Source organism: Scylla paramamosain, chromosome 7 (assembly GCF_035594125.1).
Source record: "Scylla paramamosain isolate STU-SP2022 chromosome 7, ASM3559412v1, whole genome shotgun sequence".
Classification (NCBI taxonomy): domain Eukaryota; kingdom Metazoa; phylum Arthropoda; class Malacostraca; order Decapoda; family Portunidae; genus Scylla; species Scylla paramamosain.
Window position 1 is genome coordinate 18,952,257 of NC_087157.1, and position 25,000 is coordinate 18,977,256.

General features: G+C 39.8%; 1 protein-coding gene and 1 long non-coding RNA gene across 12 annotated transcripts in view; both read right to left on the minus strand.

The window, feature by feature from the left end:
* The window catches only part of LOC135102177 (multiple epidermal growth factor-like domains protein 6), a 193,586-nt gene extending 181,721 nt beyond the window's left edge, over positions 1 to 11,865 (minus strand). For 9 of the 11 annotated variants that reach the window (XM_064006984.1, XM_064006981.1, XM_064006980.1 and 6 more), the window contains exon 1: positions 11,111 to 11,865. In XM_064006984.1, coding sequence (XP_063863054.1) covers positions 11,111 to 11,123 — 13 coding nt within the window. In that variant the 5' untranslated portion in view covers positions 11,124 to 11,865. Of the gene's footprint in view, positions 1 to 6,415; positions 6,502 to 11,110 lie in introns of all 11 variants that reach the window. The other 2 variants (XM_064006983.1, XM_064006975.1) reach the window with 2 other exon arrangements.
* Positions 11,866 to 18,545: 6,680 nt separating this feature from the next.
* On the minus strand, positions 18,546 to 20,288 carry LOC135102179 (uncharacterized). The gene is made up of 2 exons (XR_010269573.1): positions 19,416 to 20,288; positions 18,546 to 19,344 (listed from the first exon to the last, which is right to left on the minus strand). It is a non-coding gene; the product is annotated as an uncharacterized LOC135102179 (long non-coding RNA).
* Between the last annotated feature and the right edge of the window lie 4,712 nt (positions 20,289 to 25,000).

The following is a 25,000-nucleotide window of genomic DNA, read 5'->3' on the forward strand; positions in this document are numbered from 1 at the left end:
TAAGCAGAGAATAAATAAATAAATAAAAAGACAAAATAACAATATAACATAAGGATACCGAAGTACAGTCTTGTCTCATAAAAGTGTCATAAGAAATAAATATGAAAGAAAGAACCGTCATATTTACTTTTTCATTGTCTGTGTTCTTCAGCGCCAATGAAATGTTGTAAAAAATATATAGATTTTTATCTGAGGTGACAGGAAAGACTCTCTCTCTCTCTCTCTCTCTCTCTCTCTCTCTCTCTCTCTCTCTCTCTCTCTCTCTCTCTCTCTCTCTCTCTAAGTAAGCATTACCCATTTTTAGCACTTAATTTCATTTTTTTTTCCTTTCAATCTGCTACACATTTTCCCACTTTAGTGCTTTATTTCCTCATATTTTCCTTGTTCATTACCGCAGTTTTTTTTTTTTTCCAAGTTAAAGCATGCTATTTTCTTTCCCTCACTTTCCTTTAAGCATGATGTCATTCTCCGAGTAACTTCAGGCACCTACTAATATTAGATTACATTCTCTTCCTAATGTCACTTGTTCACGACGGCTTATGTCTTTCAATGTTTTCTTTTTTTCACTTCTTTCTGTTATTTTCTGGCTTTTTTTTTCTTTTTTGTGTGGTGCTATGACTGTCAATGTGTGTGTGTGTGTGTGTGTGTGTGTGCGTGTGCGTGTGTGTGTGCGTGTGTGTGTGTGTGTGTGTGTGTGTCAGCATGTATATACATTTACTTGTCTATACGTTTGAAGCTTTTTTTTTTATTCTTTTTTACTTTAAACTTTCTTTTTCATTCTCTCCGATTTTTATGTTTGTGATCTCTCTCTCTCTCTCTCTCTCTCTCTCTCCTCTCTCTCCTCTCTCTCTCTCTTCTCTCTCTCTCTCTCTCTCTCTCTCTCTCTGTCTCTCTCTCTCTCCATGGTTTCAACACAATTCCAGTGATCCACACAACAATATACAAAATTTATAATATGCATTTTTAATTTCTAGTAAGGTAATTCATAGAGTAGCAGGAGAATTGTGTGTATTTTTGGCGACAGGAAAGTGTGTGTGTGTGTGTGTGTATGTGTGTGTGTGTGTGTGTGTGCGTGTGTGTTTGTGTGTGTGTGTGGTGTGTGTGTGTGTGTGTGTGTGTGTGTGTGTGTGTGTGCGTGTGTGTGTGGGCGCCTCCGTCTGCAACTTGATTCACAGGAGGAATCATTTTTTTTTTTATGTGTCTTTTTTGTTTTATAATGTTTTGCTTTCCTTTGGTTTCTCTAGGTTTATATGTAAAATCTCTCTTTTTTATCCATTGCTCGTGTGTAAGTTACCAAACAATGAACATACAAATATTTTCGTTATGCGAAATTCAGTCTGTCTGCCCTCAAAGTTTCTGATATTTGTCTATTTGTAATGATTCTATATATGAATGTTTGTTTACTATTTTATTTGGCATATGCACCCATCAGTCAGTGTGTCAATGTGTCTTTGTCTGTCCTGCTTTCTGAATGTCTGATGTGTTGGCTGACTCTCTAATGTCATTTCCTTCTAACATAGTACATACCTTTATTTATCTTAGTTTGTTTACCATGATTTACAGTTGCATTTCTATATGTTCTGTCCATCAATATACAGCTAATTTCTCTCTTTATCTGATTCATCGCTTACACTTCCACTTTCTTCTTATTTGTTTATGTATATTGCTCTTCAACCATCCTGTGTTTCTTCACTTACCTACCCATTCGTCGTTGTTTTATCTGTATATCTCTCCCTATCTAATACTTCCACCTTCTTATCAATCAACGGGAATTTATCAACATATTTTCCCACCTATGTACTATTATCAATGTATATCTGTCTGTCTGTCTATTTATCTAATCTATTTTCTACTTACTGAACTGTTTATCTTCCCATCTATATATATTTATATCTATTATATACCTATTCATTTATTTATGTATCTATCAATCTATCTATCCATCCATCTGTCCATCTATCTATCAATCTATTTATCAGCCAGTCGATCTATTTAACCATTTACCCATCCAGCCATCTATCTGTAAATCTATCTTTTCAACCAGATACCTATTCATTAATCAATTCGTCAGACCAATAACACATTTCTCTATCTGCGCCTGAACATACTCACCGACCAATCTCCCCGCTCATCGCCACTGTACCGAGATATTTTTTTTTTTTTTTATGTAGGAAGGACACTGGCCAAGGGCAACAAAAATCTAATAAAAAAAATGCCCACTGAAATGCCAGTCCCATAAAAGGGTCAAAGCAGTGGTCAAAAATTGATGAATAAGTCTCTTGAAACCTCCCTCTTGAAGGAGTTCACGTCATAGGAAGGTGAAAATACGGAAGCAGACAGGGAGTTCCAAAGTTTAACAGAGAAAGGAATGAATGATTGAGAATACTGGTTAACTCTTGCGTTAGAGAGGTGGAAAGAATAGAGGTGAGAGAAAGAAGAAAGTCTTGTGCAGCGAGGCCACGGAAGGAGGGGCAGGCATGCAGTTAGAAAGATCAGAAGAGTAGTTAGCATGAAAATAGCGGTAGAAGACAGTTAGATATGCAACATTGCGGGCGGTGAGAGAGAGGCTGAAGACAGTCAGTTAGAGATAATGCACCCTTAATACACTCCTATACTCGGCGGCGGCTAGGCAACGCTATTTCGACATGTTCCACTAAGCATCCCTGCTTATAAGGGGAGACAAGGCCCTGCTAATGCTACGGGGACTGGAGGAGGAGGGGGAGGAAGAGGAGGGGCGTCTGTTGCAAGCATTATGTCGGCGAAAGGAAGGATAGAACGTAAGGGAGAGAGGATGAAGGATGGTATAACGAAGCAAGAGAAGAGAGGAATTCGTGAAAATGGGAGAAGTTGAAGAGTGAGGTGTGGTGGTGGTGGTGGTAGTAGTAGTAGTAGTAGTAGTAGTAGTAGTAGTAGTAGTAGTAGTAGTAGTAGTAGTAGTATTAGTAGTAGTAGTAGTAGTAGTAATAGTAGAGGTAGTAGTAGTAGTAGTAGTAGTGTTGGTGGTGGTGGTGGTGGTATAGTTCGTAATTTTTCTGTTCTTCCTCCTTAGGGTGAATTGTAGATTTTTTTCACTCTACTAAAAATTGTACGTTTTTTTTTTTTTTTTTTGTCTTTTGCACAAAATAAAAAAAAAAATCAACATTTCCGAAAAGACGGTATTCAAAAGAAAGAAAGCTTCTTCACTTGTCTTATTCATTATGACGTAACACTCTGAGGTAATTTGTCCCTGGAAAGCGCAACGCAGAGAATGCTGCATCACCCCTCAACAACCAAACTGTGCCTTCACCTGCTCTACGCACACACCACATCACACAACTATCATGCAGTTACACTCTCCCTCACAAACAAAAGTAGACAGACCACAACTCTTTCCCTCACTATTCTCTCCAGTTCTATGTGGGTTTTTGTATACCACGTGGTATCAATAGAGAGAGAGAGAGAGAGAGAGAGAGAGAGAGAGGAGAGAGAGAGAGAGAGAGAGAGAGAGAGAGAGAGAGAGAGAGAGAGAGAGAGAGAGAGAGAGAGAGAGAGAGAGAGAGGAGAGAGGAGAGGAGAGAGAGAGAGAGAGAGAGAGAGAGAGAGGAGAGAGAGAGAGGTCTAGGACAGAGGGCCACATCTGTCCCCTCTCCCCCCCACCCAAGCAACCCGCTTTCAGCAACCATTCTGTAGACGCATCACGGGACCATTTTTACAGAGCAATATTGGATGACCACTTGGGGAGCCAGCACTTCACGGCCACACGCGGGTCTGTCAAGGGGAAGGGGCCGGGGAAGAGGGCCAGGCGGACCATACCAGCGTGCAGGGGCAAAAGATATCACGGCAAAAAGGGCATAGAGGGATCTAAGGCTATATTTTAATCCTATACATTAGTTAATGGTCTATATGAATGAAAGCGATATGGAAAAGAACTTAGATTTTTTCCTTTCTTCAGACAAATTAAAAGGAGATGGCGGAGGTGAGGCTGATGTTTAGCCCTACTTATTGTTAAAAATTGATCCTCTGTGTGAGGATATGAAAATCAATAAAATAACAGTATGGTTTTTGTTTTTTGTATAAATCATGATATGAAGGAGTGTAAAATGACACACGAGGAACACACTTGTCAAGTTAAGTGAACATAAAGTGGAAATGCTGAAGATGAAGAAAATAAAGGAACACTAAACCTTTCACGAGAATGGAACTGGTTGATATTACTGGGATCTTTATCTATTTTTTTCTAGTGTACATCATTGTCCCAGACTACATCACCACTACTACATCATTCCGTTGCAGCGTAAAGGGAGAGACTATAGTGGTGATGATGTCACTGTATTTATGCTCTCCAACCTGCATCACTTTAACAAACTTTAGGCGCTGTATCATTACAAACACAACCCTTCACCCACAGCAGAGTACCACACTAACATCCGACATTACCTCACCCTCCTGAGCCAATAACCTGCAGGGAGTGCCACAGCCCCGCCAGGCTACATAGAATACAAGCAATCACCCTGAGAGCGCACCCCGTCACGTGGCTCACTCTAATAGAAGCTTACAGTGTAGGGAAGCTGCCTCTGAGCGTCACATAATCCTGCACGCCATCCAGACCACGCTACGCTACGCCTCCTCCTCCTCCTCCTACTGCTCCTACTCCTCCTCCGCCTTATTCCGACCACTTGCATTCCTCTTTGACATCCAAACTGCACGCCCCATCCGGCGCACGCATAACACTAGCTAGTCGCCGCACATTTGGCCGTTTGCTATGCTCACGACACCCACACTGTTGCACGTCACAGAGAGAGAGAGAGAGAGAGAGAGGAGAGAGATAGAGAGGAGAGAGAGAGAGAGAGAGAGAGAGAGAGAGAGAGAGAGATAGGAGAGAGAGGAGAGAGAGGAGAGAGAGAGAGAGAGAGAGAGAGAGAGAGAGAGAGAGAGAGAGAGAGAGAGAGAGAGAGAGAGAGATTCAAGGCAAAAAGTAAATTCTTTCATACAAATGCACCACATTAAGCGCCTCCAGCGTAAGACTGTATAATTATCAGGCAGGAAGCGCGGCAGTAAACACGTCAAGTCTATGGAGAAGGCAGGGCGTGTTTCACTTGCTGGTCTTGCCTCTCACTTTTTTAATATACGTTTTCTTTTTTTTGCTTTTCTTTTTTTTTCCTTGCATCGATTGACAAGGTGTGGAATAATAGTAAGAAAATACAAATTATACAAAAACTGAATTGGTGTCACTCCAGATAATAATCTTGCTCTTTACTACAACAACAACGACAACAACAACAAAAACAACAACAACAACAACAACAACAACAAAAACAACAACAACAACAACAACTACTACTACTACTACTACTACTACTACTATTGCTACTACTTCTGTTATTAACATTCACCTATTAACACTCAGGAAGGATTTCTCTTTCTCCAACCCTCTGTGCTTCTTAAAAACATGGAGCTGCATTTGGAAATAAAAATTCAAATAGGTGAACACAAAAATCATTTACATGGAAAATTATATTGGACGGCTCAACTTGAGTAAACTGGAGTAAACAATGCAATGCATGTTTAATTTAGAGTCACTAAAAAATGGTATTCTTACATTTGCATATAGCCATTATTTATACTCACGCTCTCATATCTTCTTGGCGAATGGCAAACAGAGGAACAAAAAAAAATATTTTCAGTTGCCGCTTTCATACATACAGACAAAAAAAAAAAAAAAAAATAAAAGTCAATAAAAAAAAAAAACTAAATATGTTTCTGGAAGTGCCTCAATACTCTTAAAACAACTAGTCACAGGAAGGGGAAAAAACAGAAACAGGCAGAGAATTCCAGAGTTTTACCAATGAAAGGGATGAAAGAATGAAAATATTGCTTGACTCCTGGACTGCTGAAAGGGAACGGAATAAAGGTGAAAGTCTTGTGTAGCGTCAGCGTGGGGAAGGAGAGACGCATGCTGATGGCAAATTCTGAAGAGCAGTAACCATAGAAATAACAACACAAGACAGACTTCCCACATTTTTTTCCATCTTCATATACTTGTGTGCATTTTTTGTAGCATATCAGTGTATTTGGTATGGTAAGCTCAGCAGGTATGAAAACTTCTACAAGGTATGCATTAATTCGTCCATTTATTTATTTATTTATTTATTCACTTATTTATTATCTATTTAATTCATATTCTGCTTTTCATTACCACATCGTACTGAGAGGCACTTTTGTGACTCACTGTTTCCTTTACATTGAGAAATTACTTGTTTATTACAGTACATCATAAAGCAAGTGTCTGCAGTGAGACAGACACTTTGCCAAGCACCCTTACCTTACATGCACATGGAAAAACATAGGCAAGCATGACAGGCTTCACTTAAATGTCAACCTAAAAATGGAAGGACGTACACTGCGCTACAAAAACAGCTCCGTCCCCTTCACTCACCGGTAAACTGTGAGTGTGTCAGGAGGAGCAGGAAAAAGCCAGTCCGCGTCGTCTGGCCGCGAGGAAGGAAAAAGCTCCCGCCGCTGCTGCATCCGACAAGACAAACACAAAATCAGAGGACTGTGTTAAACCCTAAAGACAAAAAAAAAAAAAAAAGTGTCTGAGTCTGATGGTGTCAACCAAGACTGGCTATCATAAGAACATAAGAACATAAGAAATAAAGGAAGTTGCAAGAAGCGACCAGGCTTACACGTGGCAGTCCCTTTATGAAAATATACTTACCTATTTCCATCTATTATCCCCATCCATAAACCTGTCTAATCTTCTCTTAAAGCTCTCTAATGTCCTAGCACTAACAACATGATTAATGAGTCCGTTCCACTCATCTACCACTCTATTCGAGAGCCAATTTTTACTATCTCCTTCCTAAACTTAAATTTTCCAAGCTTTGAACGTGTTATTTCTTGTTCTACCCTGGATGCTGATCCAAAGAATTTTGCTTACATCCCCCTTGTTATAACCCTTATACCACTTAAAGACTTCTATCACGTCCCCTCTTAACCTACGTCTCTCTAAAGAATGTAGATTTAATGACTTCAATCTCGCCTCGTAAGGAATACTCCTCATCCCCTGTATCCTTTCTGTCATTCTCCTCTGTACTGATTCTAATACACCTATATCTTTCCTGTAATGTATGGACCAGAATTACACAAAGTAGTCTAGATGAGGTCTGACCAGCGCCAAGAATATCATTAATATTACTTCCGACCTTCTACTTTTAACACTCCTAAAAATTAATCCTAGTATTCTATTTGTCCTGTTTCTAGCCTCTATGCATTGTTTTCCTAAAGGGAGTTCAGAGCTAACTATAACTCCTAAATCTTTCTCGTACCCTGTAACTACCAGAGATTGTTCGTTTAATGTGTACCTACCGTGTGGGTTTCCTCTACCTACGCTACGTACTCTGCATTTATTGATATTAAATTGCATTTGCCATATGTCCGTCCATTCATTCATCCTAAATCTGCCTGCAAGGCGAAGGCACCCGATTCTGATCTAATTAATCTATCTTTGTGTCATCTGCAAATTTACTAACATCACTACTAATTCCACTAACTAAGTCATTGATATATATTAGAAATAACAATGTCCCTAATACTGATCCCTGTGGCACCCCACTGATTACAAGACCTCACTCGGATTTCGAGCCGTTTATTACAACTCTTTCTCGCCTGTCGCTAAGCCATGACCCTATCCAGCCTAACACCTTCCCATCTATCCCGTGTGCCCTAACCTTTCTCAGGAGCCTTTCATGGGGCACCTTGTCAAATGCTTTATTAAAGTCCAGATACAAGATATCATAACTATCACCATTATCTACTGCCTCGTACACCTTACTGTAAAAACTTAATAAGTTTGTCATGCAAGACTTCCCCTTCGTGAAGCCATTCTGTGATTGATTTATCAAGTTATGTTTGTCTAAATGTTCCCTAATGTTCCTCGCTATTATTAACTCTAATATTTTACCTATAACTGATTTTAAGCTGACAGATCTATAGTTAGACGCTAAAGTTTTATCCCCTTTCTTAAAGATGGGTACTACATTAGCCTGCTTCCACATTACTGGTACCTCACCTGACTCAAGTGATTTCCAAAATACAGAAACTAACAGCTCACTAATAACCTCTTTGCATTCCTTAAGTACTCTGAGATATATTTCATCTGGTCCTGGTGTCTTGAACTTTTTTTAGCCTATCTATCTCCTGTTCCACTATCTCTCTAGTTATTGAAATATCTGTCAGCTTCTCATTCTCATCTGCTCTAAACATCTGTTCACTATCTGGCATATCCTGCATGTTTTCCTGGGTGAAGACAGATAAAAAATACTTATTCAGAATTTTACTAATCTCCTCCCCAGAACTAACCAGTTCCCCATCTGCTGCCTGTAATGGACCTATAGTATCCTTATTCTTCGTCCTCTATTCCTGATAAAATCCCTTGAGGTCCGTCTTCACATGGCTGGCTACACTTAATTCATAATTGCCCTTAGTTTTCCTCGTTAACTTCTTGACTGTTCTAATTCATTATATTGTGACCTTAAAACTTCTTCACCTGCCCTTAATGTCTTATATATACTTCTCTTTTACCCTATATAATGTTTTAACCTAGCAGTCATCCATTTAGGATAATTTTTCTGTGATCTTATTGCCCTATACGGGATATATGCTAACTGACCTGTATGAACTTTATCTACGAAATATTTATACAATTCATCTACATTTACTTCACCTAATTCCCTCATCTCGGCCCCTACCATCCTCTCTACTCCCTCATCTACTCGCCTCGACCTCACCTCTCTCATTTCAGCATGACCTGACATTCCACCATACTCACACCCATATACCCCTCCCTCTCTCCTCCGCCCCTTCGGAACACATCTTACCTCCTCTTGTCCTACACCCTCACACCTCACCTCACCTCTCACATCTTGCCTTATCTCTCTCAACTCCGTCCCGGACCTGACCTTACCCTGCATCCGTTGCCAGTCAACTCCTTGGAGGTACCTTTTTAATTCCTCAAATTCTGCTCTCCTAAAGTCAAGTATTTTACTAGTGTTTTTGCTTCTAAAAGATTCTTCCTATTTTAAATTGTATCTAATTTCCCTATGGTCAATGTTACCTACCTGTCCTCCAACCTCTACCTACGTGACTGCTTCCTCCCTTTTAGTAAGAATTAAATCTAGAATATTATTTCCCCTTGTGGGTTCTACGACTACCTGTTTTAAAAATTTATCCTGAATTACCTTAACAAATTCTGCTTCCTTCTTACCCACCACCAGACTCCACTCGATATTCCTAAAATTAAAATCTCCTACCACACATACCTGACTGTACCTGCCTGCTCTATTTATTTCCTGCCACAGTGAGGTGTTAATTTCCTTTGTACTGGTCGGTGATCTCTACACTACTCCCACTACTGTACATTGCTGTACTACTACTGCTTTCCTATCTGTTTTAAATCTACTGTTAATACAACACTGTAATGTGTCCCTAACGTATAACGCGACGCCTCCTCCTCTCCTGTTTTCCCTATCTTTATAGAACAATGTATAACCATCTATCTTGACCTCTGGATTAAATACTTTTCCTCACATATCTAACCAAGTTTCAGTTAAAGCAATGATATCAAATTTCTCTACACACACTATTCTTCTAAGCAAGTCTATTTTATTCAAAATACTGCTACATTTTATGTGGTAAATACTTAAGCTATTTCTCACCTTCCCTGAGCTAGCTACCTTTCTAGATTTAACTAATTTCTCCTATGTTTACTCCTCACACCACCTTCTTCCCACAACCCTTTCCCGTATATGAAGTGAGTTATGGCAAATAATTGGCACATTTTGTGCGCTCGAGCTCGATCTGTAGTGATGAGGCGATAGTTGTGCGAGTTGCGAGGCAGAAACCTTCGCCCACATGCCGATAAATCGAAATATGCAAAATACAGCAAAAAAAGGTGAGTCTGACGAAGAAATTACATAAAATAACAAAGATACGCCTTCAAAAGTTACCAAGAAGTGTTTTCGAAAATGAAATCGAAACTTTTATTTTTTTTTATTTATTTATTTATTTTTTTGTATGTAGGAAGCTGCAACAAAGGTTATGACGCTAAAAAGTTACCTTAGGTTAGGTCACAAATATCATGGTGGTAACGCTTCCCGGGAAATCAGAGTTAAAAATAATATCAATACCAATTGAACAAAGAAAATATAAATATCTTTTCTCCATAGAAGGAGAGTTTTTTTTTTTTTTTTTTACGTGGAAACCAAATTCACACAAAATGAAATGCGTTACAGTAATAGTTTCCAAGGACACTTTATCATAACGTGCAAAATATTATTAATCTACATAACGGTAAAACACAGTAGAGGATAAATAGACATATAAACTAGAAGATCTGATATTTGTTACCTAAAAAAGACCTCAAGTGAATATTCCCATTATTGTGGAAAGTTTTTTTTATAATTGCATCTTTCCTTTCTTCACTCATATATACGTACATACAAAAGATATATATATATATATATATATATATATATATATATATATATATATATATATATATATATATATATATATATATATATATATATATATATATATATATATACACAACGAACGCAAAAATGCAAAAAAATTGTTAGGTTTCAATTGAATCTCTAAGTAAATATTTATACCAAAAAGATGACACCATTATAGAAAACATATGATTTCGTATCCTTCTTTTCTCTATGCATACATTAAAATAAGCACACGAAGACTGGAATACAAAAATTTTAGTTTTGAAAAAGATTCTCAGTTAATCCTCAAAGGACTTTTTTCCCAGTAATATGTTGCAATGAACATTATAGACTAAATTTACATTCTGTCTTCTTTCATATATATACCCTAGGAAGGAAGAAACATGGGAGACAAAAACAATGCATTGGAAAAAGATTTAAACTAATCCTTCAATGAATAACACTACTGACACGATACCATGGAAGCACATCCTTTCTTTCATTCACAGATTCGTGGGAAGCTGACAGGAGAAAGGCAGGCAACATTGACAGGTTTCCGTTGACAAAAAAAAAAAAAAAGTTTAACACCGAGTCCCAAAATAGAGGACACATGATGTAATGAAACAAGTACTCACTTTCCTCCTGCATGTGTTGGGAGTGTTCACCGCGGCACCACCTGCCATCCTTTCCTGAAAATATCAAAACATCCACATAAAAAAGTGATGCAGCTTCACTATTCTAAAAAGAGCTAAAAATGAAGCATCATAAACAGAACCACCAGAAATCATTTACTGCATGAGTTAACAACATACACATGAACAAAAGAGGAAAGAATAAATACTGAACAAAAACACGAAATGTCATAAATAAAACGTGTCAAATTCCTCCAAGCAAGAACACATGGATACATGGAAAACAACACTGAAAACAGAACACACTTCAAACGCTGAGAATGTTAAATATGCACAACAGCTGCAACAAAATAAAACGAACAAACACCATTACATATATAACAAGATCAAATAAGAAAATAAAAAGAAGCAAAAATAATAAATGTAAAGCTTGCCAACATTCAGCGGTGTCTAGAATATGAAGGTGGTAGTTAAGTGAGACTGAAGAGGAGGAGCACAAGTCATGCTGCGATTGATGCATGAAGGCAATCAAGGGAGAGGGTCGCACAGAGGAGGCGGGACGCAAGGCGCCTTCAGGCCAGTCACTGCTGGTGTCCCTCGCCTCCCCTTCCTGCCTCGCTGCGAGGTCAAGGGGCCACTACCACCGCTGCCTCAACACTTACACTACCTTTGCGTCTCAACACTGAAATGCTTCAATGAATGGGAATGAACGGGAAAGTAATGGTCACTTAGAATTGCTTATAACAAGTACATGTTACTAAGTGTTTTAAATCAATCCGTCTGTCTGCGTCTGTCTGTTTATCTCTGCCTCACATGTTCACTATAATGCTCTGTAAGAATGAGCATCCTAATCTCTGTTGCTTTGTTGCAGCGCATCTATTTGTATTAATGTTGTGTGTGTGTGTGTGTGTGTGTGTGTGTGTGTGTGTGTGTGTGTGTGTGTGTGTGTGTGTGTGTGTGTGTGTGTGTGTGTGTGTGTGTGTGTGTGTGTGGTGTAACATTACGAGTGGAACAATATTTACGAGTATGGGTCAGTAGGTCTGTCTTCTGGTATATTTAGTAGTTTTAGGAAATCAATGACAACTACGTATTGTGCACGAAAAATGGCATACCGTAAATACGAGGCCATGAGAGAAAAATATAGTTAGGTCACTATGTTTGCATTTTCTTCGCTTACAGTAATTGTTATCACGAAAGAATATACGAGTAACTGAAGAGGCATACGTTTATATTGTGCAAACATTATGCTGTATTAATATCCCACTGACTAATTCAGTTAGACTTTTGGTTAAGTACTCACTGCAGGGCACGATAAACTATTTATTAAAGTATTTTACAAAAAAATTGTGCAAATATATTCATTGGAATGAAATATTCCAGTTTCTGCCGCTATTTAAAACTACTTTGTCCATGTCTGTGCCTGCCCGCACATCCATCTGTCCCTCTGTCTATTTGTCTGTCTGTCTGTCTGCTTCCTTGCCTTCTATTTTTGCCTGCCTGCCTGTCTGCCTGCTTCTTTGCCTGCCTATCCTCTTCAAGTTAGCCTGACTATGCCCGTTAGTCTGTCTGCCTCCCTGCTTGCTTGCTTGCTTGCTTGCTTGCTTGCTTGCTTGCCTCCCTGCCTGTCTGTTTGACCGTCTGCCTTCCTGCCTATCTGCCCCCCCCCCCCTCTCTCTCTCTCTCTCTCTCTCTCTCTCTCTCTCTCTCTCTCTCTCTCTCTCTCTCTCTCTCTCTCTCTCTCTCTCTGATGATTATCTAAACAAGTCAAAACATTATTTAAACCACTACTACGAAATACCAAGGTACTTGAAGGCTTGTCTGTAAGTGGTATCAGTGTGAACAGGTTACATCACGCTCCTATACAATCATGATTTACGCAGCACAGCCTCCATAGTAGGTTGGCAGGCACTTCCCACACGTTAAGGAGTCCTTCTTCATTTCGCTCTCTAATTTAAACTTCTTTATACAAATGAAATTAAACTTCGGGATTTAAATGGTCAATTTCTTTCTTAGCGCATAAACAAAAATGTGCTGGACAAATATAACGAAAATATTTATATTAAAAAAAAAACAATAATAATATTCGAGCCACACTCCACAGTAACGAAAGCTTTCATAGATATAGGAACACACTGCAAAGGTCGCACTGAAATATTATTTATCACCGTACAACTACCATACCTAATTCCCGGGAGCAGAGTCATGCAGGATAGAAAAAGATGAAACACCAATAAATACTGGTAGAGAGTCATGAGAACATGCCAATTCATCAACGAACTCCCGAGAGAGAGAGAGAGAGAGAGAGAGAGAGAGAGAGAGAGAGAGAGAGAGAGAGAGAGAGAGAGAGAGAGAGAAATATATATATATATATATATATATATATATATATATATATATATATATATATATATATATATATATATATATATATATATATATAAGTATATGTATTTATATATATATATATATATATATATATATATATATATATATATATATATATATATATATATATATATATATATATATATATATATATATATATATATATATAGCAGAGAGAAGGAAGGATAAAATGAAAAACAGGAATATAAGGGTGACGGAAGGCAGGCAGGCAGGCACTCAGGGAGGCAGGAAGGAAGGAAGGAAGGAAGGAAGGAAGGAAGGAAGGAAGGAAGGAAGGAAGGAAGGAAGGAAGGAAGGAAAAAGACAAAAACATGTATTAATATAATAAACATAATAAATAATAATAAATAATAAACAAAAATAATGACAGGGAGATACATTACATTGCACGTGTATCTAAGAGTGAACATTACTCACGGCTCACCAGCACTCCCCGGCACACAGCTAATCCTGGCGCTAGTGAGGGTCTGAGGAGGAAAGACGCTTACTTTCCCTTGGCTTACAAACGAAAGCGTGCTCTACCGTACCTCCCATCAGGAAGCCACGCTAATTGGGTATTAAAAGATGGAGTGTGCTTTTCAGTATTTCTATTTCAGGAACACCGCCACTAGAACAACTAATTGCTTACTGTCCAAGGCAGGTACAGAGAGAGAGAGAGAGAGAGAGAGAGAGAGAGAGAGAGAGAGAGAGAGAGAGAGAGAGAGAGAGAGAGAGAGAGAGAGAGAGAGAGAGAGAGAGAGAGAGAGAGAGAGAGAGAGAGATTTCCACGGCAAAGTAGAGATAACGAGGAGATAACGACTGCACTTTCTATAAATACCTAAACCTGCAATTCATTACGTGTATCAGAATGTCTTCTTGCAAAGGAAACTACTCCCAGCCTCCCACTCTCTCCTGTTCTGGCACCTGATCCCCGCTGACGCCAGGCATGTTGTGCGTTACCCAACTAATTATTAGCAGTGCTCTCTCTCTCTCTCTGTCTCTCTCTCTCTCTCTCTCTCTCTCTCTCTCTCTCTCTCTCTCTCTCTCTCTCTCTTATATATGATCTCCCATGAAGGCACTGAAAGCTCACACACTGCCCAAGTATCCATATCCACGTGTGATCGTGACATGTCAGTACTCGAGGTATTCACTAAATCTTGGGGAGTCTGAAAGTAGATGACACTGGAGCTCTGACCAGGAATCTTGGATACCGTCTTTGAGTGCGTGATGCAGCTGGCAACAGGACGATGAGATAAAATCATTATGTCTATAAACTATAGGCTTGAGCATTCTGCAATACCGTTGAATATATATATATACATATATATATATATATATATATATATATATATATATATATATATATATATATATATATATATATATATATATATATATATATATATATATATATATATATATATAATTACCAGCAGTTTATTTATTTATCACATTACTATAAATGCGCTTGTAAATACAAAAAAAAAATTAAACATTTGCAACACCCAGAGTTGTGGGTGTTGTGCACGTTTTAATGCTTGTAATATGTAATATTTATATTAGCAGAGAAATTTCCATTTCCTATAATAAAAAAAAAATAATGCATGTACACAAAACTGTAACAGAAAAATAGTGCGAAATGTGCTCTAAATTTCAAGAGTATTCTTGGATAACATTGTTTTGAAGTTATGTATTACTGTCATTCACTATAAACGACTTGAATATAAGTTGAAATAAAGTAAATGATCCTAATTGTAATTGCAAACTCGTGAAACGCGTTGCTATACAACATTTATATATCACAAAGTTATCAACTACTATTACCTATATATATATATATATATATATATATATATATATATATATATATATATATATATATATATATATATATATATATATATATATATATATATATATATATAGTCTTTTTACTCTGACAGGCGATGCTACTGTTACGACGACGACGATGAGAACGAGGACGACGACGATTAGAGGCACAGCACGAACGATGGCAAAAACAGCAGTGGTCTTTTGTAAAGTTTAGCACCAGCAGCAGCAGCAGCAGCAGCAGCACCAGCAGCAGCAGCAGCAGCAGCAGCAGCAGCAACAGCAGCAGCAGCAACAGGAGCAGCAGCCGCAGCAGCACCAGCAGCAGCACCAGCAGCAGCACCAACAGTAGCACCGGCAGCAGCAACAGCAGTAGCAGCAGCAGTAACAGCAGCACCAACAACAACATTAGCAACAGCAACAACGGCAGCGGCAGCGGCAGCAGCAGCAGCAGCAGCAGCAGCAGTAGTAGTAGTAGTAGTAGTAGTAGTAGTAGTAGTAGTAGTAGCAGTAGTAGCAGCAGCAGCAGCAGCAGAAGCAGTTGTTCTGGTAGTTATTGATGAAGGAAGTAAAAGCAGCAATACCAACAAGAGCAGCAAGATCAGCGAGGGCAACAGCAGCAGCAGCACCAGCTTCAGCAGCAAGAGCATTAGCAGCAGCAGCAGCAACAGCAGCATATTAAGTGTAATAATCTCCAACAGATAAAACACGCGGTGAGAAGTAACACGAGGCATCCTGGACAAACACCTGTCCACCTCGGCCCTGCAGGAGCACCTCACCGGCCAGTGTTCTTTCAGTGTTAATTCACATCTCAGTCCTTTATATATTGTTGTGCCGGCGAGGCAAGACGCCTTGAGGAACGCCACGCGCCAGACATTCCTTCCCGGGCTGGTTTTCAACCTACGTCTGTCTTCACTTGTTAAATATAAATGTGTAGCAAGAAATACAATTACCGTCTTTCCTTCAGTATTTAAAACTATTAAAGTCTTTATACATTTGGCATCCTTTAATCCATGCTTCCATTTTTAGCATTATTTTGATTTCCTGCTGTAGTTTGTACGTTCATTATCAGAGTGAAATATACTCTCAAGTGTGAAAAATTGCGATATCTCTAAACAAAGCCCATCACAGGTCAAACTTAGCCTGGTGCCACAGAAAGTTTGATAAAACTAGCAAATAATAATTTTTCTTTACTATTCAATGTTTTCTGGAAACAAAGGCAATTCCTGGAGTATGAGGAATCCCTGTTCTCTTTCTTCGTCCCGGTGGAGGAAACACAAAGACGCTCACTCTCATTCTAGATTTACACCTTCACCACCACCACCACCACCACCATAAATAAAAAAAAAAAAATACACATAAATCTCTTGAACACGTGATGCCAGACCTTTAGAAGATTAGATATATTTCTGGATAGTTGGGATGAGTGGACACAGGTTTGCAAGTCTTATACAAGAACTGCCGCCTTTGGACGGAGTAATAAGACAGTCTTCTGCGGAAGAAAAAAGGAGGAGGAATAGGAGGAAGAATACAGCAACATTCTCGCATGCACAGTTGAAGTTGAAGTGTGGATGTCTGAAGCAGAAGCCTTGCCTGGCACTTTCACATTCAGTCCCCTGTTAGCGTACTTTCCTTTCATGAACCCCTGGAACTTTTTTCCCTCTCATCTCAAGGCGTCGCAAAACACAACCCATCACAGGTCGAACTTAGCCTGGTGCCAGAGAAAGTTTGACCAGTCGTAGTTTACATATATATGTTTCTTCCTCTGATGGCGGTGACGCTGCTGTTTCTTCCTCCGATAACAGTGGTGGTAATTCTTTTTCTTTGCTTCTTTTTCTTGTTTTCTTCCTCTGATGGCGGTAATGCTGCTGTTGCTGCTTCTTCTTCCTCTGATGGCGTTGCTTCCTGTTCTTGTTCTTCTAAAACATTTTGGTGGTCTGAATTGGTTGGTGATAGGGTATTCAGAGTGGGGATAGTAGGAGTACTGCACACTCACCTCCCTTGCTCCCCAGTCATAATTCAAGTCAGGTTGGTGGAAGACTGGGAAGGGTAGGGAGGTGCTGCACACTCACCTCCCATGCTCCCCAGGTTACATTTGTAACATCAGTCAGGTTGGTTGTTTTTGGAGTTGCCGGGATCAGTCAGTCAGAACCCGTCAGTCAAGGGTAGTGCTAGGCACTCACCTTGCCAAGATCAGAGGGGTGGTGATGGTGGTGTGTACATTTGGAGTTGGTAGGATGAGTCACATTGGTGGTCAAAGTCAAACTGGGGGACTGGGAAGTGTAGGGAGGTGCTGCACACTCACCTCCCGTGCTTCCCAGGGGCGGTCAGGATGGTGGGTCTTTGGAGTTGCCAGGATGAGTCACGGGAAGTGCTACGCACTCACCTTGCCAGGATCAGTTGCCAGGGTGGAGAGTACTGGTGGTGGTCGGTACAATTAGAGTTCCTAGGATGAGTCAGATTGGGGATCAAAGTCAAACTAGAAGGCTGGGAAGGGTAGGGAGGTGCTGCACACTCACCTCCCGTGCTTCCCAGGTGGGATGGTGGTCTTTGGAGTTGTCAGGGTCAGTCAGGTTGGTATTGTTTTATTTTTATTATTTATTGTTGATTGCCAGACTCAGTCATTTTATTGAGGGGGAAGTAGGAGTTTTATTGTTTTTACTTTATTTATTTTTGTTTTTATTTATTTTTTATTTTTCATTTATTATGGGAAGGGTAGGGAAGGGTAGGGAGGTGCTGCACACTCACCTCCCATGCTCCCCAGGTTACATTTGTAACATTTGTCAGATTGGTTGTTTTTGGAGTTGCCGGGGTCAGTCAGTCAGGCCCACTCTGTCAAGGGAAGTGCTACGCACTCACCTTGCCAGGATCAGAGGGGTGGTGGTGGTGGTCTGTACATTTGGAGTTGGTAGGATGAGTCACATTGGTGGTCAAAGCCAAACTGGGAGACTGGGAAGGGTAGGGAGGTGCTGCACACTCACCTCCCATGCTCCCCAGAGTCAGTCAGTTTGGTGGTCTGTTGCCAGATTACAGTAAGATTTGTAGGTCAGTCAGGTTGGTTGTTTTTATGGTTGCCAGGGTCAGTAAGGCAGGTGGTAGGGAAGTGCTACGCACTCACCTAGCCAGGGATGTATGGATCAGGGTCAGAGTGGGACACAGAGTAGGAGGTACTGTTGGTCTGTACATTTGGAGTTGTTCTTTGAAGTTGCCAGGATGAGTCAGGTAAAACTGGGAGACTGGGAAGTGTAGGGAGGTGCTGCACACTCACCTCCCATGCTCCCCAGGGCCAGTCAGTTAGGTGATTACATATCTGTAAGTCAGTCAGGTTGGTTGTTTTTGGAGTTGCCAGGGTCAGTCAGTCAGGGTCAGTCCAGGGAAGTGCTACGCACTCACCTTGCCGAGACCAGAAGGGTGGTGGTGGTGGTGGTCTGTACAGTTGGAGTTGCTCTTTGGAGTTGGTAGGATGAGTCAGATTGGTGGTCAAAGTCAAATTGGGAGACTGGGAAGGGTAGGGAGGTGCTGCACACTCACCTCCCGTGCTTCCCAGGTGGGTGGTGGTCTTTGGGGTTGTCAGGGTCAGTCAGTTGGTATTGTTTTATTTTTATTATTTATTGTTGATTGCCAGACTCAGTCAGTTTTATTGAGGGGGGAGTAGGAGTTTTATTGTTTTTGTTTTATTTACTTATTTTTTCATTTATCTTTTTTTTATTACTTTTATTATTTTTTATACCTATATATATTTTATTCTTTTTGGTCTGGCAGTCCGTAGACTTGGGGAGAGAAGGGAAGTGCTGTGCACTCACCTCCCTTGCTCTCCCGAGGTCCGAGGTGGTAAGGAGGTTTTTTTATTTATTTTTATTTATTTATCTTTATTTATTTATTTATTTTATTTTATTTTTTATTTATTTATTTTTTTTTGCGTGGTAGGTTAGGAGACAAGGGAAGTGCTATGCACTCACCTTAATTCTTTATTTTTTCTTTTCTATCTTTTGCCGGAGACAAGGGAAGTGCTATGCACTCACCTTAATTCTTTATTTTTTTTTCTATCTTTTGCCTGGTAGGTTGGAAGAGAAGGGAAGTGCTATGCACTCACCTTTATATTTTTTATTCTGTTAGGTGAAGAGAAGAGAAGTGCTATGCACTTACCCTTATTTATTTATTTATTTTTTTTGTTTTTTGTTTTTTTTATTTTTTTTTATTTTTATTATTTTTTGCCTGGTAGTCCGCAGACTTGCCAGGGTTAGGTAGGGGAGAGAAGGGAAGCGCTGTGCACTCACCTCCCTTGCTCTCCCGGGGGCCGGTAAGGCGGTGCCTTCCTCCCCTGGGGAGGGGTAGGGAGGTGCTGCGCACTCACCTCCCCTCCTCCCCGTGAGCAGTTCCATCACACATGGTGATGGAGGGATGCTCTTTCAAGGTTTTTGTGAGTTCCGAGAGGGGGGTTCGAACCTACGCGCCCCTCACTTCCCTCACGCCAAACTCAAAGTGCATCACTCTACCCACTGGGCCACGAGGGCCCTTTTTCTTTTTTTTAAAGTTGGTCTATTTCCCCATCTTCCCCATCTTTTTTGTAAAGGTGCTCTATTTAACCACCTTATGTTCACGCCAGTATGTATTAAAGAATTATGATGTCAATTATTTTCATAACGTTATTTATTTATTGTATTTTGTATGGGATATGACCGCTGGCATCCCACACACACTGGGTTCCCAAGACTGTCACTACGCCATGAAACCCCAACGGTAAACAAGATATATTTGAACACATCATTTCCCTTCCTGTGTTCATGAAGCACCAAAAGTTCAATAAAAAAAACTGCTGCTCATTCTAATGTGAACGTTCATCCCACAGTGATAATTAGATAACTGTTGACTTGTGGGAGTATGTCGTGGAGTACAAATAGCAGTAGGTAAGATCAGAGAACTTTACAGAGGCAGGAATTCCTTGGTTATGGAGCAGCCTTCTGGAACCCTCCCCTGTGCTGCACCACCACCACCACCACCGACAACAACAACAATAACAACACACCATTACACCTGTCCATCCTGCAGCACGAGAATGACTCAGCCCAGAGAACCACGGATTGCTTTATTCGTAATTCACGTCCACTCTCAACATAGACATCAATCAAATTATGTCACTGAAAAAAGTTGGTGCAGCACTCACTTCTTCACACAGGCTTTACTACCTATCAGCAGGATGAAAGCTTCCGACTGGGAGGAAGGGCGGCGTCGGGAAGGATTAAGAGAGAGAGGGTAGGGGGGACCAGCGGAGGCTGGAAGTGTGTTTATGCTTCATAGGTATAAAAAAGAAAACTGCATGAAAAAGAAGAAAGACCTGTGCCCCTCCCACCCCTGCTCCCCGCGTGAGGCGAAACGTAGTGAAGTGGTACTGTTGTTGTTGTTGTTATTATTATTATTATTATTATTATTATTATTATTATTATTATTATTATTATTATTATTATATATTATTAATTATTATTATTGCTATTATTATTATCATTAAAATTATTATTATTACCGTCATCATCGTCATCGGCACCATCATTGTAGTGTAGCTGGTTTGTGTCCTTTTATTTCCGCGTCGTATCTTGTAAGCTGTAAGTTTTAATAGTTCAGTATTTGTAACGATGGAGACCTTGTTTTTTATTCTTTATGCTCTGCACGGTGTCATTAGCATTTACATCTATATTTCCTACTGTTTTTTTTTTTTTCTGTTACTTATGTACTGAATCTATTTGTTTTGTAGAATTTATTTATTACCGTACAACTTGATTTTCCCTCAAGTTAACATTTATGTAGATTTACTTATTTGTGTTGTGTAGGATACTTTCTTCTTAAGTGTGTTGAGGTTTGTTTTTCTTCTTTTCTGTTCACTAGGTAACGGTGCACACAGTAATTATAAATATTACTAATAATGATAATACTGATTATGGATGACAAACTAAACTGATGAATAAACATCGAAAAATTCATTTTAATAAAGCACATTTTGCATAGTGCTTTATAAGAAGCGCTGCGCACATGGACTTTAGAGATGCGATGTACCTTAAACTTAAAATGAAGCACTAAGGCAGAGTGAGTGGTGGGTGGAACTGAAGGCAGTACACTCAGGGTTCCCAGATTACTGAAGCAGAAAAAGGCCAAAGCCAACAAAAAAATAAGACAAAACGGCCAAACGCACTACAAAAAGACCCAAAAACAGGCAGTAAAAAAACCCAAAGTTTATATTATTCCACTTCAGAATTTACCAAATATTACACGATGTGTACTGAGCACTGGGCTATAGCGGACTACTGGAGTGGCGATCTGTGTATACAAGTGCCACGTACTTCGTCAGTCCTTCGCCTGGGCCAAAAAACGGAAACGAATTCAAAGAATTCAATTCCAGTGTGAGAATACCGACAGTGGAAGAGAGTTACTTGAAACGGTATGTGCTAGGCAACGAGGCCTAAGGCCATACAGCTCCCGACGCCTCATCTGAAACCTGACCCCAATGCAATGTACACTAACTGAGATTGGTGGGTTCAGGAGTGAATGCAAAAATACTAACAACACATTATGAAAACGTTCTTGGCACAAAGAAGTGGCCGTGTTCATGACGTGTACCATATACCTACGTCCCTACTTCATAACCATGGGGAAGGACTTTCGCTCTGCAGGCATTATGTTATTGTAGCAGCAATGTCATAACAAGCTAATCGTTACTATTCCACACACTTGACCTTTGCTGAATATCATTTAAGTATTTTTTTCCTCATATAAAATTAATCAATGAGTGCACGCGGGCCACACTAAATCAACTGGCGCGCGGGCCTACAGTTCAATCACACTGCTCTAGACATTTTTCTTTCCCACTCGACATAAATATAAACAACCAGAACGATCGCTTTTGGGGGATGGAAAACGAGTTTACCAATGACTCATCATAACAAAATATACGGTACTACCATAGACAGCACCCTATCAACGTACTCCTGGGTTGTTCATGAACACAGGTAACTGTTGATAGGAAGCCTTAAATTACATCAGCCACTTGAAAAAAAAAAAAAAAAAAAAACTTGTTATGGCCAAATGGAGCATATATAAGCAACATATTAAAAAAAAAAATAATAATAATAATGTAATTCATGGCAAACTAGATATCCTTAAACCAAATGCATGAAAAAAGCCAAAAATTATGTTTTGGCCTAAAAAAGGCGAATCTGGCTGTCCTGATCTCCGACAACGTGACGTCATGCGCGGAAAATTGAAAAAAAAAAAAGTGTAACAAAATTGGGCTTGCTGGGTTCTCTATACTGTGCCTGGCGCTTTCAAGAGAGGCATCAGTCAATCAGGCTCCGGCTACCATGCGACTCCTATAAGAGTGCACTTCTCGTAAAGGAGCACCGCACTCCTGCAGCAGTGACCCCTGGTACCTCAAATCCCTATGACAGTCACTGATTGGGTCCTTGAGTTTTCAATGCCCCTCACAGCTAATTCTTCATCATGTGATGAGAGAAGGACGAGGAGGAGGAGGAGGAGGAGGAGGAGGAGGAGGAGGAGAATAAAAACAAAGCCCAAACAGCAAAAGTTCCTGAGGTCTTTACTGGGCTGTTTGGGTAACTACTCTACGCTAACTAGTGGAAGAGACAAACAGGATAGCACAGAAAGAGGAACCAAACGAATACAAAAGAAGTCCAAACAGTAACAGACCAAGAGGTCCTTGTAAGTCTGTTTGGGTAACTATTCTACTCTATTAGTGGTAGAGAAAGGATAGCACAGAAGAAGGGTCCTTCCATCCCCCACCCCTTATCCCTTCAGGCAAGGGTCACATGAAAAATGGTACCATGTTGTACAGAAAAAACAACATGAAGTGTGAGAGGAAACTAAAGAAAGACAGGAGGACTACTTCGACCACATACAATCTACATGCCAGCACGGACAGTACGGAGTGAACGTGTTCGTTATTCAGACATGAACAATGACAACCGGGAATTAGTGTCTACATACTTGTCAAGACAGGTTTTCAATGAGTGAACAGTACCTGAGTTAACGACGCTTGATGGAACACAATTCAACATATTTATGACACGATTGAAATAAAATGTTTGGCTTCATTTGTTTGAAATCGCTTACCTATTATTTGCTATTGTTTCTTGTAATATTAGACATGTTGAATCTTAGGAAGAATTCCGGTCTGATATTTGTGAAAGCCTTAAAAGTTTAGTAAAGCAATATCAGATCCCCTCTTAGCCTGCGTTTGGAGAGGGAGAATAGATCTCGTTCTTTAAGGCGTTCCTTGTAGGGTTTACTGCGAAGCCTTCGAGTAATTTTCGTTACTCTATTTCGTATTGTTTTTTTTTATAATCTCTCAATATTCCTTTTATAACAGGATGACAAAAACTTTACATTGTATTCAAAATGAGGACGTACAAGTGAGTTGTACAAGGTGAGATTTTTTTTTTTTCAGATTGGAAGGTGAAAACTATTAATTTATTGGCAATTTCAATGACTTCGTTGCATTGTTTGCTTGGTTTAAGATCTGTTGTCACTAAAGCTCCCAGATCTTTCTCAGGATCCAAACTTTTGATGGGGGATTACTTTTTATAACCGAGGAAACACAAACAAGGACACAGGACCCAAGCACTCCACAACAGGAAGACGGCCATACAACCTGGGAAGGCAGCCTGGGTCAAGGAGGGATTAACGATAATGATAGCAGGGGCAAGGCAGAGAAAGGATTTGAAAGGGAAAGTAGGCCAGGAGGCGTGAGGCACCAAAAAGGACAAGTCAGCCTACGCCCACTTAACGCTCCGCCTCCAAACTGCCCCTACCCTCTGACTGGCTTCTGTATCAAGCACCACGCCTGTGGGCGGATCACATGCATAGATGAGAAATGTGAATAGTAGATACGTAAAATGTTATGAAAATTACGATTGTTTTTTGAGAGAAACAGGCAGTCCCAAACGACTGTATATTATAGCGTGTAACAGTGGAATAATTCAGTAGTGGAGAGTTGCGGAGAGTAGCAGACACAGACCCAGAGGTTCCAGAGGGCCTGACCAGAGAGGGGTCGAGATGGACGGAATAACTTGAAAGTAAGTGCAGTTTGAAAGCGTAATGCAGTCTATAAATCAATGATCTTATTAAAGGAGGAGCAGGATGTTTAACTGATGTTTTATATTTGTTATGACAGGTGTGTATGATGTACGAAGATTTACTCAGTCATGGAATGTTTATAGTAAGTGATGTGTTGCAGATATCACGTGTGTTTTTGTAACTGAACATTAATGGCGCCGACTGAATATTTGTTGTGTTTGAGCATTTCATATTGTCTGTGTTTTGCACGATGACTGCGCTGATCAGTGAATATGTTCAAGAAATATAAGGTAACACTTAATAACTTTCAATGATTTGAAGATGAATGCGAGTAAGAAATTTTGAGTTGTAAGAAATGTAAATAGTAGTTATTAATCAAAATATGAAAATGTTTGTGAGTTTTCCAGTAGCATTTATAAACCAATTCTTTGCAACATCTCGGACCACGACACGTTAATCACTACTCGCTGTTTGCGGTCTGTCAACCAATCCTCTATCCTCGCAGCGAGGTCACCTGATATGCCGTGAGCTTTTACTTCATGTAGGAGGCGCTTATGAGGAACTTTATCAAATGCTTTTTGAAAATCAAAATAAACT